Source organism: Rhinatrema bivittatum, chromosome 13, assembly GCF_901001135.1.
Source record: "Rhinatrema bivittatum chromosome 13, aRhiBiv1.1, whole genome shotgun sequence".
Lineage (NCBI taxonomy): Eukaryota > Metazoa > Chordata > Amphibia > Gymnophiona > Rhinatrematidae > Rhinatrema > Rhinatrema bivittatum.
In genome coordinates this window covers 29,072,151-29,087,853 of record NC_042627.1, presented here as the reverse complement: position 1 = coordinate 29,087,853, position 15,703 = coordinate 29,072,151, and the positions used below count along the sequence as shown (strand labels likewise).

Sequence of the window (15,703 nt, the reverse complement as noted above, 5' to 3'; positions counted from 1 at the left end):
AGTTAATATCCAGTAAGCTGCTTCATGCAATTGTTTTTTTTCACATTGTATGATGAGAACTAGTACTTCTGCCTTCCGTTTACCTTTATTACAAAGTCTCATTCAACCAAAATGTTACCTCAGCTTGTGCTTGCTGACGTGCTAAAACAGTGTTGAAAACATCAAGAAGTCTTTCCAAGTTCTGTAACATAAAAAAAGGTTACAAATATTTATTCAATATAACATCTGGCTTTTCATAATCGAGCTGGTCTCCCTTGGCTTGCTGTTCTGCTTGGTCTCCTTTTCTGCCCTTTTGCTTAAGAGTGGACTATTGAGCTGATTAATTTTGCTATTTTCTCGACCCACTTCATGTATTTGTTGGGAGCACCATTCCAATTTCACTGGCTTCCATCTGCCACTCCCATCTTCTAACTTTAAATGCCTTATGACATATGCTCTGAATTTCTTAATTAGGATCTTTTTTCTGCCATTGACAGATATAAGCTATCTTTACCATTCAGCCTTCTACTATTTCATACATGGCCCCAGCCCATAGCTTTTGATACAATCTCACATAAGAGGCTCATAAATAAAATGAGAAGCCTGGTAATATACTGCAGAAGAGTTAGGAAAAATGTCTCTTTGCAGATGTCAGTAAGATCTGCAACAGAGTGGATACCCCTAAAGAATAGAGAGAATAAGATGTGATCTATGAAAGCTTGAGGTCAGCGTGTTAGCGGTTAAGATTCAATGTGAAGATGCAGAGTCATCCATCTGGGGAGCAGTAATCCAAAAGACATGAGTGATTTTTTTTTGGGGGGGGGGGGGGCAGGGGGTGTGAGAGATTGGATGTGCATAGACCAGGAGAGATACCTCAGGGTGATGATTTTAAGGTAGCAAAACAATGCAACCAGGCAGTGAGAAATGCCAGAGGTATGCTGGGCCGCAAAGAGACATAACCAGAAGGAAAAAAAAAAAAGGTGGTGATAATGCCCCTGTATAGGTTATTGGTGAAGCCTCACTTGGAGTACTGTGTTCAGTTCTGGAGATCGTATCTCAAAATAGGTAGAGGCAGAAAGGAAGCAATCCAGATAGGCACAACCAAAATTGTGTGGGGTCTATACAAAAATATATGAGATGGAGACTGGAGGACCTAAATATATATACCCTGAAGGAGAGGAGACATAGGGAAGATATGATACAAACTTAAGTACCTGAGAGGTATTATTAATACAGAAGAATCAAATCTTTTCCAACTGAAAAGAATCTGTAAAACTAGGGGATCATGATTTGAAACTTCAAGGAGGTAGATCCAGAATCATCATCAGGAAATATTTCTTCACAGAAAGGCTGGTGGATGCATGGAATGCCCTCCCAGCAGAGGTGGTGAACACAAGAACAGTAATGGAATACAAAAGTTCCATGGGCTAAACAGAGGATCCCTAGTGGCTAGAGGATGTAAATGAAGAAATGAGGTAACTGTGGTAATTTAAATCAAACATTTCTGAGTTAGGATAACATTCAGCCTGGAAGATATAACCCTTAACATCTTGCTGGGCAGACTGAATGGACCATTTGGGTATCTGCCATCATTTACTATGTTACTACCCTGCAGTAAAGAGCAGAATAAGTTGCACCAACTTCAAGGAAAAAAGGCATTCTGCCCACCTTCCCTCATTCAGTTCCTTTCTGACCTAAAAAGAAAATCCCATGAGCAGCTCAATACAATGTGAGAGTAGCCCAGGAAGTACAGCAAAAAGTCAAAATCAGCAACAATGACAATGGCACTGGATACAGTGCAAACCTATTGAGCAACCCAGAGGGAATGCACAAGAACGGGATAGTCCATGCAGAAGCAAATGGTACATCTGACAAGTTGTACCAGGAAGCCTGCTTCTCTCAGAAAAAGATTGTAGAGCTTACACATGATCCTAGTCTATGCATCAGGAGTGATTTTGGAGCTGGCTCAATTAGCCCTCCACAATGGAGACTTCCAGAAGCCAGAGACCTTTCAATTTCTACATATTAGCAAAGGCATACTGGGGATCTGTGCAACAGGCACCATGACATGACTGTCATACTATCTAGTAGACAAGAACTTTGTAAAGATTCCAAAGCAATAATTCACAAATCCAGTACCCAAGAACAGGTGTGGTTTTCAAGTTATCCATACTGAAAACATTAAACTGATTTAGATCAAATCTCATGCACCTTCATTGTGCATAGCCTGAATATCTTATCTATGGGGGCCGGGGGGGGGGGGGGCAGCAAAGCATCTAGAGGAGTGGTCTTGGTAGCTTAGGAGAAGTACCTCAGGTAAACCTACAATAAGTCATATGCTCCAATGTGAATAGGCAGGCTGCTTATCTTTGGAAAATATTAGAAAAATGGCACTTAAAACTTGTGTCTAGAATTATTCACAGAAAAAACCAGAGTAGACTTACTGAAAATAGATTTTTCACTAATTTAATATTGATGACATGTATATGATGAGCTTTTAAATAGTTTACTACTAAGTGATTGATTCTAAAGAAAAAGACAGACATGTGTCAGCTTATATGGCAGAAAGAATACATATCGAAGAGGAAGCTTTACTGCTTAAGGAATTACAGAGAATCTTCTTAGCAGGAAGCTACAGGACTACTATTGGAAATTATGTGAAAACACCTAGCAGGAGGAAGGGCCTATCCTATACACATTTACAAGATAAGCATATTTGTCAGTACCTGTGTAAATATTAAATGTAGATTAAAAAGTTCATATTGAACAAATGTGTACACAGTACCTGAGTTGATTTCTGTATTTCATCTGAGACTTTGCTCTGAATCAGTTTCCACTTGTACAAGTTTCTATAAGTCTTCAGATTTTGCCTATGCTGTTTTATGTTACTCCATGACCACATACGGGTATATCTTCTGACATGAACTTCAAGAATGCCGGTAATTGCATATTGCCACCTATATTAAATTAGCATAATTAATCTATATTGGTATGCTTTAAAATTAGACATGTTTGTTTTTGCCATTAAAAATGGAACACTGGAAAAATAAGATTAAAAGGGAACATATTCAGTAAGCTGACAAGAGGACAAGTTATCAGAGTAAAGTAAGCCAGTTAGCTTGTCTTGGATAATCAGTGGGATAAACGTCTTATTGAATTATCTCTGATTAAAGTTATCCAGTTAACTGAATAACTTTAAACAGAACTAGATATTCTTTTGAATATTGCTGAGTATAAAGTTATCTGGCTACAATAAACCAGATAATTGTAGACTTAACTGACTATATTAAAAAATGTATTATGCTTTGTGAAGCTGTGTTTATTTTATGTTTGCTGTAGTAAATTGTGATTATAATTGTTATATACTCTGCATTGGACAGCATTGCTAAGAGATCGCAGAATATAAATTTTATAAAATTAAGTGGTGAATGCTAGAGGGAAAAAGAAAGATCACAGGCCTACTGGCTCAAAACACAGCCCCCCCCTACCAGTTTATCTTCAAACTGGACCAAGCCTATAATCCCCTTGCCCATCTATTTTTGAAAAAAATATACAGATCAGAACCAGTGCTGGTCTCAGCCTCTTTCCCTGGTCCAAGTCAATTTTTTTTAATGTTTCTACATCTCCAGGATTCCCCCACTATCTACCCTCCCCCCTGTATCTTAATTTTCAGTGTCTTCAGCCTGTATCACAGTAGCGGCCTACCGCAATCCAGGCCAGCGTTTCTGCTGTTGCTAAGCAGCCTTGAGACAGCAGAAGAGTCAGACTCGGATCATGGTAGGCAGCTACCATGATCAAGGCTGAAGATTCAACTAAAATTAAGATATAGGGAGGGTGAGAAGGTAATAATTGGTGTGGGGGAGAAGGGAAGTCCTAGAGACATAAAAATTTAAAAATAAATTGACCCAGACCAGGGAATGGGGAAGAGCCAAAACTGACACATCCCAATCTGTATATTTTTTCCAAAAATAGGTGGTGGGGGGGGGGGGAGTCTAAGGGGGAAATTACAGGCTCGGCAGCTAAGATGGGGGGGGGGGGGGGCGCCTGTGGTCAGGCCAGTATTCCCGCAATCATTTTTTTTTAAATCTCTCCTAGCAGTTTACCACTTAATTTACTATATTTTTTTTTTTTTTTTTACTACAGCCAGTTAAGTCGAAAGGTATCTGAACTCGTTCCCAGCTAACTTTCAACTTGCTCTCAGGCAATTCTAGTTAATCTAATAATTTAATTGACCAACTCCAAATATCGGAGTTAGGAAGTTAAGCATTTGGATAACTCAACCCCACCCCAGAATGTCCCTTGCTTATTTGGCAAAATCTTTGCTGGATAATGACTTATGCAGCTAACTTTTAGCAGATTAAGCAAAAGAGATTTAAAACTAGCCATTTAGATGGATAACTTGGGAGTTATCCATCTAAATGGCTTTGAATATTGACCTAAAAAAGCATAGTTGGTAGAAGTTCACATAGAGAGCAAGATATCAGAGATCAGCAAAAAATGTTATTCTAGTACATTTCCCACATAGTAACTTTTCAATATAAACTTCAGTATAACATGAGTAAAATTAAACTAGAGATGACACTTTGTGGGCTTGGCCAGTTCACCCTCCATTGCCTCAAGTACAAACCTAGGACCAGATTTACTAAGGCTTTTCTCCCATTCTGTATCTTTGGGGAAAAATGCTTAGTATGAGGCTGTTAGATTGTAGGACCTCTCTCTTGGGATAGGGAAATATCTATAGTACCTGAATGTAATTCACTTTGAAGGGTCATGAAAGACGGAATATAAAAAAAATAATCTAACATTTTATCCTTATTGAATGGTAAAAAGGTCATATTATACTGTTATATACAGAGCATATTAGCTGAGTTTGAAGAATGCTTCAACTTGAAAACTTCAGAAGGATAAACAGAATAAAAGGTGCCTTCTTTAGGGATACTCAGAACAGCAAGAGTGTAGTAGCAAGTGAAAATATATTTTCAATATTAACCAAATTACAATATCAAAAAAACACTTTAAATCTCTCTCTCTTTATATATATATATATATATATATATATATATATATATATATATATATATATATATATATATATATCTATATCTAACATATAAAAACAGTAAATATCTTAGAATAGTCCATGCAAGATGGGCAAAGCCAAAAAGCTTGACAAAATGTCTTCACAAAAGCCTACCTAAGTGATGCAATCCTCTGAAAAATGACCACAAAATGTCTTTACAGTAGCCTTGCAGGGTTGTACAAAACAACTCCTCTCTAGTCTTTAAGTCAAGTGCAACTTGCCATTTGTGATCATTTTTTCCACAGAGAATTGGACCACTTAGTTAAGCTTTTATGAAGACATCTTGTGCTTACTTTTTTATAGTGAATTGGACCGGTGTGTTTATACATAGTCAAGGCATTTTGGACTTGGCTTGTACAAGTTTTCTTTACCATAAACCGGGTTCTCTGTAGACAGCAGGATGAATTAGCCATGACACGCAAGTGATGTCATCCGATGGCACCAAACAGACTCTCCTCTCCTAGCTTTTGTTCTATTAAGCAAGCATGCTGCCTCACGATCCTCTCAGTTGATTGTACAGCTCAGCTTTAGCTAGGTAGTCCTCTCCATGGAGGCAGGTGGTTATTAAGCATGGCTACTTCATCCTGCTGTCTAAGGAGAACCCCCATTTATGGTAAGCAAACTTGCTTTTTCTATCAACAAGCAGAGCTGAATTAGCCATGTCATATGAAGGAGTCCAAAGCTGAGGGCTGCAGCACAGTACTTATTGAAAAGCAGCCCTGACCCCCACCCCATCCCATGGAGAATGGACTACTGTAGAATTGGTGGGCTACAATGCACACATTGAGCACTGGGCTCTGAAAGGCCTTTCCAAAATTATCTAAACAGTTTAGGTAGAGTCCCTTTGACTTATCCTAGTGGAGAAGATCTTAGTCTTTACCCATTTCAGGGCTGACTCCATTACCACTGACTGGTACAATAGCTAGACAACCCCAAAACCAGGGATTTGATGAACCCTTTGAGATCTAGTTTCCTGCCAGTGGGGGGCAGGCTACCAGATTCTCCCACATTCTTGTTTGTAAACCCAATAGGATTAAGTACACTGAAATTGCTGTAGACAGAGAGAGTTTCCAGAATCTAGAGACAGAATCGGGGTCTTATTCCTTATAGATGCTGACAAGCAACTTCTTACCCAACTTGTCCAAGAAGGTACAGCATAAGAAGTTTTATGGAAAAGGGTGCTCCAGTGGATCAAGCGGGGGGGGGGGAGGGGGGTGTCATTAACCCTTCTTCAGAAACAAGAGTTGAAGGAGCACTAACTTAGGACCCCCGATGATGATGATGAAGGTGAGAGAAGTAGGATCCTCAGTCATCTCAGAAGGGAATATTGCTGGGGCATGTGCTAGACAATGTCGTCTTGAAATCCTGCTCAGATTGGCTAGACTCCTCCACAGCAAGGAAAGGTCAGGGACTAGATCCCACCCCAGGCAATTCTGATAGAAACTCCTAAGGCATGGAGGCAAGAGGAACTCCCCCTCTAGGGAACAAATCTAACACTAGATAAGGAGGGTACCCTTCAACCTCTCCTATCACCAGCTGCCAACAAGGCAAAGAAAATCTTTACTAATTGCACTACCTAGTCCATAGGATGCTGTGTCCTCTGACTTGGAGTTGGAGAAGAGACATCCTTTTCTGGGACCTATACAGGTTTGTCTTCTTGAGAAACTCCCAGTGGACACAAGAGGGAGCCCCCTTAAATCAACTGAATTGGTGGATGCATGAAGACCAGATGTACTATAGAGTGTAGTGAATCTGGCATGTCCAGGCAAAGTCTTTGCTTGATGAGATGAGATGGAGGTAAGAGAAGGGGGGAGGTAAGTGTAATCAATCACTTTCAGATCCTCTTACTGACCATTCCCACCTTGAACATATTGGTGGGGCCAAGGACTGGCACTCCAATTACACTGGGGCATGGAGCATTCATGGATTTGATACTGAGCCCGAGCAAACATCTGCATTGGCTGAATCAAGGCCAGATGTGTTAACTATGCCATGAGTATTGAGGGTCAGTGCAAAAACAGAATTGATCCCAACCTCAGCTTCAAATGGTACCGATTGTGCCACCAGCTCCAAAGCACAGTGCTTCTTTTTGTGCACTAACAAGTCCCACAGAGTCTGAAAGGCTTACAGACTTTGCTTGCAGCACTTCTGTGCTTTGCTTGACACCAGCAGAGCATCAAATCACGGAACTGGTGCCACAAAAAGAGAAGCTTTGCTCAAGAAGCTCTTGCTCAACTCAGCACAGAGAATCCAAGGAGGCCCCTCTCCAAGGTGTGGGTGGGGGGGGGGGGGAATTTCAGGTTTTCACCAACCTACAAAATTCCTCAGTCTTCTAGGCTCTATTTCTCTTGTTCCTCAGGGACATCCGTTCACAATCGCAGCAACAGGCTGCATCGTGGTCTGGCCCCAGTTATGTGTCATAGCTAATTCAAGCTTTGTTTGTCGATGGAGAAAGCAGAGTTGCTTACCTGTAAACAGGTATTCTCCCGGGACAACAGGATATCAGTCCTCACTCATGGGTGACATCATCCAATGGAGCCTGACATGGGATTTTTATGTCAATGTTTCTAGAACTTCAATTGTGCCTTACTGGGCATGCTTATGCATGCTAACATACTACATATGCGGAGGCCGCTTCAGTCTGCACCTTACCAAACAAGACAAAAGCCAACTCCAAGGGGAGGTGGGCAAGTTTTGTGAGGACTTATATCTACTGGTCTTGTTCAATTCCTCCTTGAAAATAGCTGATTTCGACATCAACTGGAAAGCAGGAGAGATGACCATGTTCTTCTCAGAACTGAGGTATGTCAGTAGCTAACACCAGGACCTTAGAGACTGTTGCAAACCCTAGGTCTTCTGAGAGGCAGGCTCTCCTCACTACAGGACTGCTTAGGGAGGCTTCTCAGCAGCCACCAGACCAACCCAACCTCGGCATCATGCATTGAGGGAGACCAATGCAGATGCTTCTTCAGCTTCCCACAATGCCAGTGTCACAGAGACGGAAACCACTGCAATCTTCGATGGGGAAAGAGTCAGAAGATTTGTCCCTGGGTTACTTATCAGCCCTCAGCACTGAAGTAAGACAGCTTCCCCAATGCTGATGGTGCTTCCTCCACCGGTGTAGCTCCAAAGTCCCTCTGTGTTGATGCCTCTGATGTTGATGGATCAGACCTTTTAGTACCCAAAGTGCTGCTTCATCAGTTCCATTCTGGACCAGTGTCCTTTCTGGTATTATGGGTTCCATTTGTGATACCCCTGGACATCATGCAGTACCCCCCAGGCCCAGGTCACATCATAAGGATCAGTGATATGACTTTGGCACAACAGGGTATCACAATCTCAAACAAAAATGAGAGTTAGAAGACTGTGTTGGGAATTATTAGAAAAGGAAGGTTGAATAAAATGGAAAATGTCATAATGCCTCTGTATCACTCCATGGTGAGACCACACCTTGAATACTGTGTACAATTCTGATTGCCACATCTCAAAAAAGATATAGTTGTGAAGGAGGTGGTCAACCAAAATGATGAAGGGGATGGAACAGCTCCCCTATGAGGAAAGACTAAAGAGGTTAGGACTGTTCAAGCTTGGAGAAGAGACTGCTGAGGGGGGGATATGATAGAGGTGTTTAAAATCATGAGAGGTCTAGAATGGGTTAATGTGAATCAGTTACTCTTTTGGATAATAGAAGGACTAGGGGACACTCCATGAAGTTAGCATGTGGAACATTTAAAACTAATCTGAGAAAGTTCTTTTTCACTCAACGCACAATTAAACTCTGGAATTTGTTGCCAGGGGATGTGGTTAGTGCAGTTAGTGTAGCTGGGTTTTAAAAAGGATTGGATAAGTTCTTGGAGGAGAAGTCCATTACCTGCTATTAATTAAGTTGACTTAGAAATTAGCCACTGCTATTACTAGCATCAGTAGCATGGGATAGACTTAGTTTTTGGGTACTTGCCAGGTTCTTATGGCCTGGATTGGCCACTGTTGGAAACAGGATGCTGGGCTTGATGGACCCTTAGTCTGACCCAGTATGGCATGTTCTTATGTTAACACTGCAGAGCCCCACAACGAATGATCCTGCTTCCAAAAACTATAATCAGAGGCCTTAAGAAGGAGAGATGAGGCAAACCATGACTGAAAGGCTCAGTGGAAAAAAAGACTGAAGGGGACCCTGCATTGACATGTGGTATATGTTAGCATTCACAAGTATGCTCAGTGAGGCACAGTCAAAGTTATAGAAAGTTTGACATAAAAGTTCCATGTCTGGCTCTATCAGATGTCACCACCCACATTTAAAGACTACCATCCTGTTCATATTCAGAGAATTTATGTTGTGAGCTGAAAAAACAGCTTGAATTTCACAGAGCATAAGTTAAGACAGTAAAAGAGTGATTCTAACCAAAAACAGGACACACATGGCCTAGAAGTGACTGATCAAGTGCATCTATGGAATCAAATCATGCATTTTGATGTATAGATGTTAAGCCACACTGGAGAATGCATGCCAAAGACATTAAATTGTACAAACAAAAGATGTTGCACAAATCCAAAAGAAAAAAGTCTTACTTACCATTGTCTCGCATTTTTGTGTAATGGTACATCTGGTCTATATTTCCTGTAAGGTGCATTCCTGACCATGTAATCTACAGATTCCAAGAGTTCAACCATACTTAGATACTGTATATACAAAAAAAAAAAAAAAAAGCAATTTCTTCATCAAATCAGGTTGGAACATTTGTCATCACTTCCCACATCACAGACTAAACAATCAAAAAAAGATTTAGAAGACTCCAGTGTTTTCTATTGTTCTTGGAACAAACTTATTAAAAAGGTAAGATAAATATTTTTTTCTTTAACTATTAGCAGTCTGTAACTTGGTGATTTCCAATAACTGACATTTTATGGAACTCCAAGTTCACAAACACTTTCAGCCACTGGTCATACTGGCAACTCAAAACCTTACATATATTATGTATTAGAAAAATAATGGTAGCTTTACAATTTATGTTCATAAAAATGTTGGATTCACTGACCTGAGGTTTTGTCAGTTCTACTGCAATGTTCTGTACTTCCATATTACAATCTATTTTGGGGGTTTTCAGTTCAATTTCTGCATATGGATTGATATACAGTTTTGCAGACGCTGACACAGGCCTGAAAACTTGAGGAAAAATGTAAATGAACTTTTAAAAAATTAAACTTTTTCTTAACAGAATGACATCTATGCATTTTAGAAAATCACTAGATATGATAATTTCATTTTTCCCACGGTTCGGGGTTTTGTTTTTTTAAATTCGGGGTCCCGCTTTTCAGGTTAGTGCGCATTAACTCCCGACAGTACGCGCTAACCTGACAGAGTTAGAGCGCACTAACTCAAAAATTAATTTTTCCCGAAATTTCGGAAAAAATTAAATCGTTTTTCGATTCTCCCGAACCATTCCGAATTAGGCAATTTCGTTGACATTGCCTAATTCAGGAAAAACAATTGCACATCCCTACTAAATACTGGCCCATTTTTAAATACAGGAGAACTGGCAGTTCTGCTTCTAAGCAGTAAATACAAATCAGGACTTCAACCTTGTGACTATCCACTATCTACCTACTGAAATGCTTCAAGTAGCACGAGAACTTTTTTTTTTTTTAATTTTACTATAGATAGGCAGCGTACTTTTTGCTCAGTTATTGTAACTGAGAAAGTTAATAAAGCATGCATTATACATAATGAAATTTGACAATGAAAATTACCCTTAGGCCATAAACATCTAGCCCTTCTAAGAAGATACTAACAAAAATTGCTGTTTCATTGTAGTTTTTTTTTTCATAATTCTATATATTAATTTTATTTAATTGTTTTTTATACCGGAATTCGTGGGTACATCATATCTGTTCACAGCGAACATAACAAAATACAATAGAACAATTTGGTTCAAAACAAAATACAATAGAACAGTTCGGAGGAATGGGGGAGGAACAGGGTAGAAATGGGGAAGGAGGGGGATCAGGGTCAGGGTAAAACACTAAGTACAAATGAGGAAGGGAGGGTAGCTGGGAAGTAGGGGGTAACATAAGAAATGGGGTGCGAGATTAACACAGAAGATAACATATATACAGAAATCAATAATTATAATTATATGAAGGGGGAAGGAACCTGGAATGGGAGGGGGTAACTTGTATATGCGAAGTAAAGTACAAGATTAAGAAAATAAGTAACATATATACAAAGTGTAATGTACATGATTAATACAATGAAGGGAACTTATGACCAGAGGGTGAGAAAATGTAAGGAGGGGCTGGGGTGAGTGGTAGAGCAAATTAGTGGGAAGCATGAGGAGAAAATATATGCAGGGAAGGGGGGTGACAAGTAAACGGTGAGGGGAGTATTGAACAGCAAGGAGTGATGGGTGCAGGAAGGCACTAGGAACAGGGAGATGTGGTGGGGGAGGGGGGGAGGAGTTCAATTCTGGGAATGTCTGTTTAAACAGCCATGTCTTAAGTTTTTTCTTGAATTTATGAGAGCATGACTCTAGGTGGAGGTCAGGGGGCAAAGTATTCCAGAGGGTGGGCCCTGCGCAAGATAGGGCACGATGTTTCGTCGAGATGAGGCGTGTAGTATTGGGGGAGGGCGTGTATAGGCAACCTTTGTAGGCGTGTCTGGTAGGACAGTTGGATGCAAGGAAGCAGAGAGAGTTTTCACGCCAGTGGGTTTTGTCGGCATGTAGGGTTTTGTGGATGATAGTGAGGGTTTTGTAGCTTATGCGGGAGGAGATCGGGAGGCCAATGGAGATCCTTGAGGACAGGGGTAATGTGTTCTGATTTCCTGATGTTGGTGAGGATTCTCGCTGCCTCATTTTGTAGCATCTGGAGGGGTTTGATGGTGGTGAATGGGAGGCCAAGTAGTAGGGAGTTACAGTAGTCCAGTTTGGAGAAGATGGTTGCTTGGAGGACCATACGGAAGTCTTGGAAGTAAAAGAGGGGTTTAAGTTTTTTGAGGATTTGTAGCTTAAAGAATCCGTCTTTTATGATTGCATTGATATGTTTTTTCATGTTTAAGTGTTGGTCCAAAACAAATCACCTTCAAACACTTATTACACCTAAACTTTATAAAACCTTTTTTTGTCAATGTAACCCCTGGGCAGGATGGCTCCCATAGATTGAACCCAGGAACACTTATTTTATTTAAAATTGTTTATATACTACTTTTACAACTAGATTTGGTCAAAACTGTTTAAAGAAAGATACTTATATAATAAAAAAAACAAGGATTTACAGGATAAATCGAATACAGAGCTAATGACAAATAATCAGAAAACAAAAATGAGAATAATAATAGTAAAGCCTCGACATGCCTGTGACTACTTAAGTTTAAGAAAGAGATGAACCCTATCTGCTGTCACGGATAGCATTATACAACTGAGTTCCCAGACTCCCTGTGGAAGGGAAATATAGTTTCAAGGCCCTTTTGCATTGAACACAGTAACAGCCCTTTTTCCTTCTTTGTTAACAGAACAAATAATCAGTCTTTTGCATCAAAAACCACAAGGAGATGCTATGTGGTTTCCAACTTCTTTAATGATAGTTGGTTGATTAGATGACTAAAGAATATTTTCAGCACTCAAATTAAATAAAGTCAAAGAATTTGCAGAAGATTAATAAATGTGACCTCAGTCTTCTAGAAAAATCTGATTCTCTCTGGAAGCAACTCCCCTTAATACTCTATTATCTTCTCTTTCCAGTAACTCATAATGAAGATAGTTCAATCATCCTTCCAATTCCCAAATTTATCAAAAAGCTTCTCCCCAATGTAGAATGGTTAGAATATGGTCCCACTAATTTATCAGACCATAAATCCTAATTCTCATACCTTTTCTGAAGTCTTCTTAAATATTTTAGATCCCCTTATAAAGTACCAGTTGGGCACTCTCCTCTCAAACGTACTACACTTAAGTCAGTAGCTAACAGTTCTTGAATACTCTCAAGCTCCTTCCCTCTGGAAATGGAGGAGTCCATTTCTCCTCTGATGAAAAAGCTTCACTCTTCAGGCTCTCCCTAGGTGAAAGATGTTTCTTCACCAAAATATGAAAACTGAGTCCCTGGCACCAAGAGCACTCAGTTCCTGGTGGAAAAACAATCTAGCTCCAAAAATAAAGAAAATAAACAAGAGACAGGAAGGGTGGAAAAACTTCCTTGCCTCCAAAATGAGAGGATAGTTATTGGCAGGAAAAACTGAAGCTCAAAACCCCTCTGCATCAGGTCACGGACAGGTCTATCCTCTGAAGGAGTGATAGAACACAATCTTAATCTTCTCTTCCATTAATTTAACCATACACAGGGACACCTCAATCTTCTGTGGACATTTCACTCAAGAGTCTCACAAATGGAAGTCTCCAAATGGATTAAAAGAGCCAAAGCAATTAGAAGCCAACCAGATTGACAAGTTGATCCACAAAAGGGGAAAAAAAAAAAAAAAAAAAAAAAAAAAAAATCAGACAATCCCTCTGGGATAAGTTAGAAAATTAAACAGAGATCCTGCCTTCGTGAAATCCAACTAAAAATTTCTATACCCTACAATGGTGCCTGGAGGTCAAAAAGGCTAAGGATACACCATCTTAGTCTCCCACATGGGGGAACAAAATTCAACCCACTGTTTAATAAGTCTCTTTGAACCTCCCCAGCTTATTACATTCCATCTGGTAAAGTCACCAAAAGCATCTTGGATTAACTTATCACTCAAAATGTTTACAATTTTAAGGACAGTTTTAAAAAGTGTGGCTTGACAGTTGTACAGTTCTACTAAACATTCATCATATGTACAACTAGTTTTCTATCTTCAGTATTGTGCTGCCACATGAATTTCCTTTACTAATTGTTGGGACGACCCCAACAATTATCGACCTATATCTAACCTGCCGTTCGTAGCCAAGATCATGGAGAAAGTGGTAAATAATCAACTATCAAATTACTTGGAAGAAAATAAAATTCTCCATCCATCACAATACGGATTCCGGAAAGAACATAGTACTGAATCCCTCCTCATCTCACTCTTAGATCAGGCATACTTGGGCCTTGACAAAGGACACTCCTCCTTGCTAGCACTCCTCGATATCTCCGCAGCGTTTGACACAGTAAACCACTCCACTCTATTAAATCGACTATAAGATATAGGAATCACAGGATCCGCTCTCAGATGGTTTGACTCATTCCTCAGCAATAGAGGCTATAAGGTTAAAATCAATAACAAGGAATCTCCTTGCACCAATTCTCCACTCGGAGTCCCCCAGGGCTGCTCTTCATCTCCCACCCTGTTTAATATCTACCTCCTCCCTCTCTGCCAACTACTCACGACACTAAAACTGAAGTTCTGGGAGAGTGGTGACGTCACCCGCCAAGATGGCCGCTTGAGATCTCTGCTCCCCCCCTCCTCCGGCGCGGATCCCCTACCATCGGGGCAAAAACTGGCTTAATATTTACTCTGTTCAGCTCCCCCGAGTATAGCAGCGACAGTGATGGCTACACAGAGGAAAAAACCAGACCTGAACCGCTTTTCAATTCAATGAGTACTTACTGTATTGATAGTTTTGGGGTTCACTGTCGCTAGTTGGAATTCCTCTTTTCAGTTCCTCCTATGAAAAAAAAAAGTATTTAAAATAAAGCAGATCAGTCCTAACTTTGCATTTGTAGATGTAGAAATGGAAAAGAGAATTTAAGTAACGTACCAAGTCTGTTATTCCTTAAGCATGCAATAGTCCAGAAAAGCCAACATTTTGAAACTGCAATTTAGTTTAATCATACACATCTGTAGACGAAATACACACAACATTCCATATACAGAAAATACAAAGTCATGACATACTTAATATAAATAAAAACTATATTAACATTCAATTCATATAAAATACTTTAAATCTTAATGGTTATAAGACAGACAATAGAATCTTATGGAAACAGATTTTGAAGGTGTCATACTAGATACTTATATGTACTTGTATTCTTTTCACACAGGCCCCAGCATTCAAGCCCCATGACCAAGCACCTATCAGGAACAGGTGCTAACATGATGTAAGCAGACTGAGAAGGAAGAAGACCAGACAGCTGGAGGAGCCCCCAACATAGACCTTGGTAAGAACCAGAGAAAGGGGGGAAAGAAAGTGGTGAGCTTGAGTAGCCCCTACATGTGGACACCAGCTTAAACTCGGCCTTCAGTGATCAGACATGGCAACTCAGGAGCCACCTAATGGTTCCAAGTATACAGTTAGTGGAACCTCGAGATATCTCCCAGCCAACTGAGGAGCATTTAGCAGCTGAACCTCTGGCAGGCATCTCAGGTACAGTGAGCCAGGTGCCACCACCAGAAGCTATATTGTCCTACACAGGCTGGAAAGTAAGCAGACCGTTCACATGAGAAACATCAGGGGAGAGTTGATTTGGCTGAGGCAGGCCCAAAAGCAGCAGGCAGGCCATAAATGAATGGAATACTATAAATTCACTATGGCAGCAGCACTCAATATAAATAGTAATGCAGGTTTGGCAGTCATTCCAGCAGGCAACCCAAAGTCTGGTTTCATTGCAGACAAATATCATCAAGCAGCAGATTTCAGCTGTCTGGACAGGGCAAAGACCATTGCTGAGGAAATGACATGCAGC

General features: G+C 40.2%; 1 protein-coding gene across 3 annotated transcripts in view; it reads right to left on the bottom strand.

The window, feature by feature from the left end:
- The window catches only part of VPS13C (vacuolar protein sorting 13 homolog C), a 483,673-nt gene that overhangs the window by 369,827 nt on the left and 98,143 nt on the right, over positions 1–15,703 (bottom strand). For all 3 annotated transcript variants that reach the window (XM_029575527.1, XM_029575524.1, XM_029575525.1), the window contains exons 10-14: positions 14,625–14,682; positions 10,096–10,223; positions 9,633–9,739; positions 2,765–2,936; positions 119–181 (exon numbers count right to left, since the gene is read on the bottom strand). In XM_029575527.1, the coding sequence (XP_029431387.1) occupies positions 119–181; positions 2,765–2,936; positions 9,633–9,739; positions 10,096–10,223; positions 14,625–14,682 (528 nt within the window). The remainder of the gene's footprint in view (positions 1–118; positions 182–2,764; positions 2,937–9,632; positions 9,740–10,095; positions 10,224–14,624; positions 14,683–15,703) is intronic.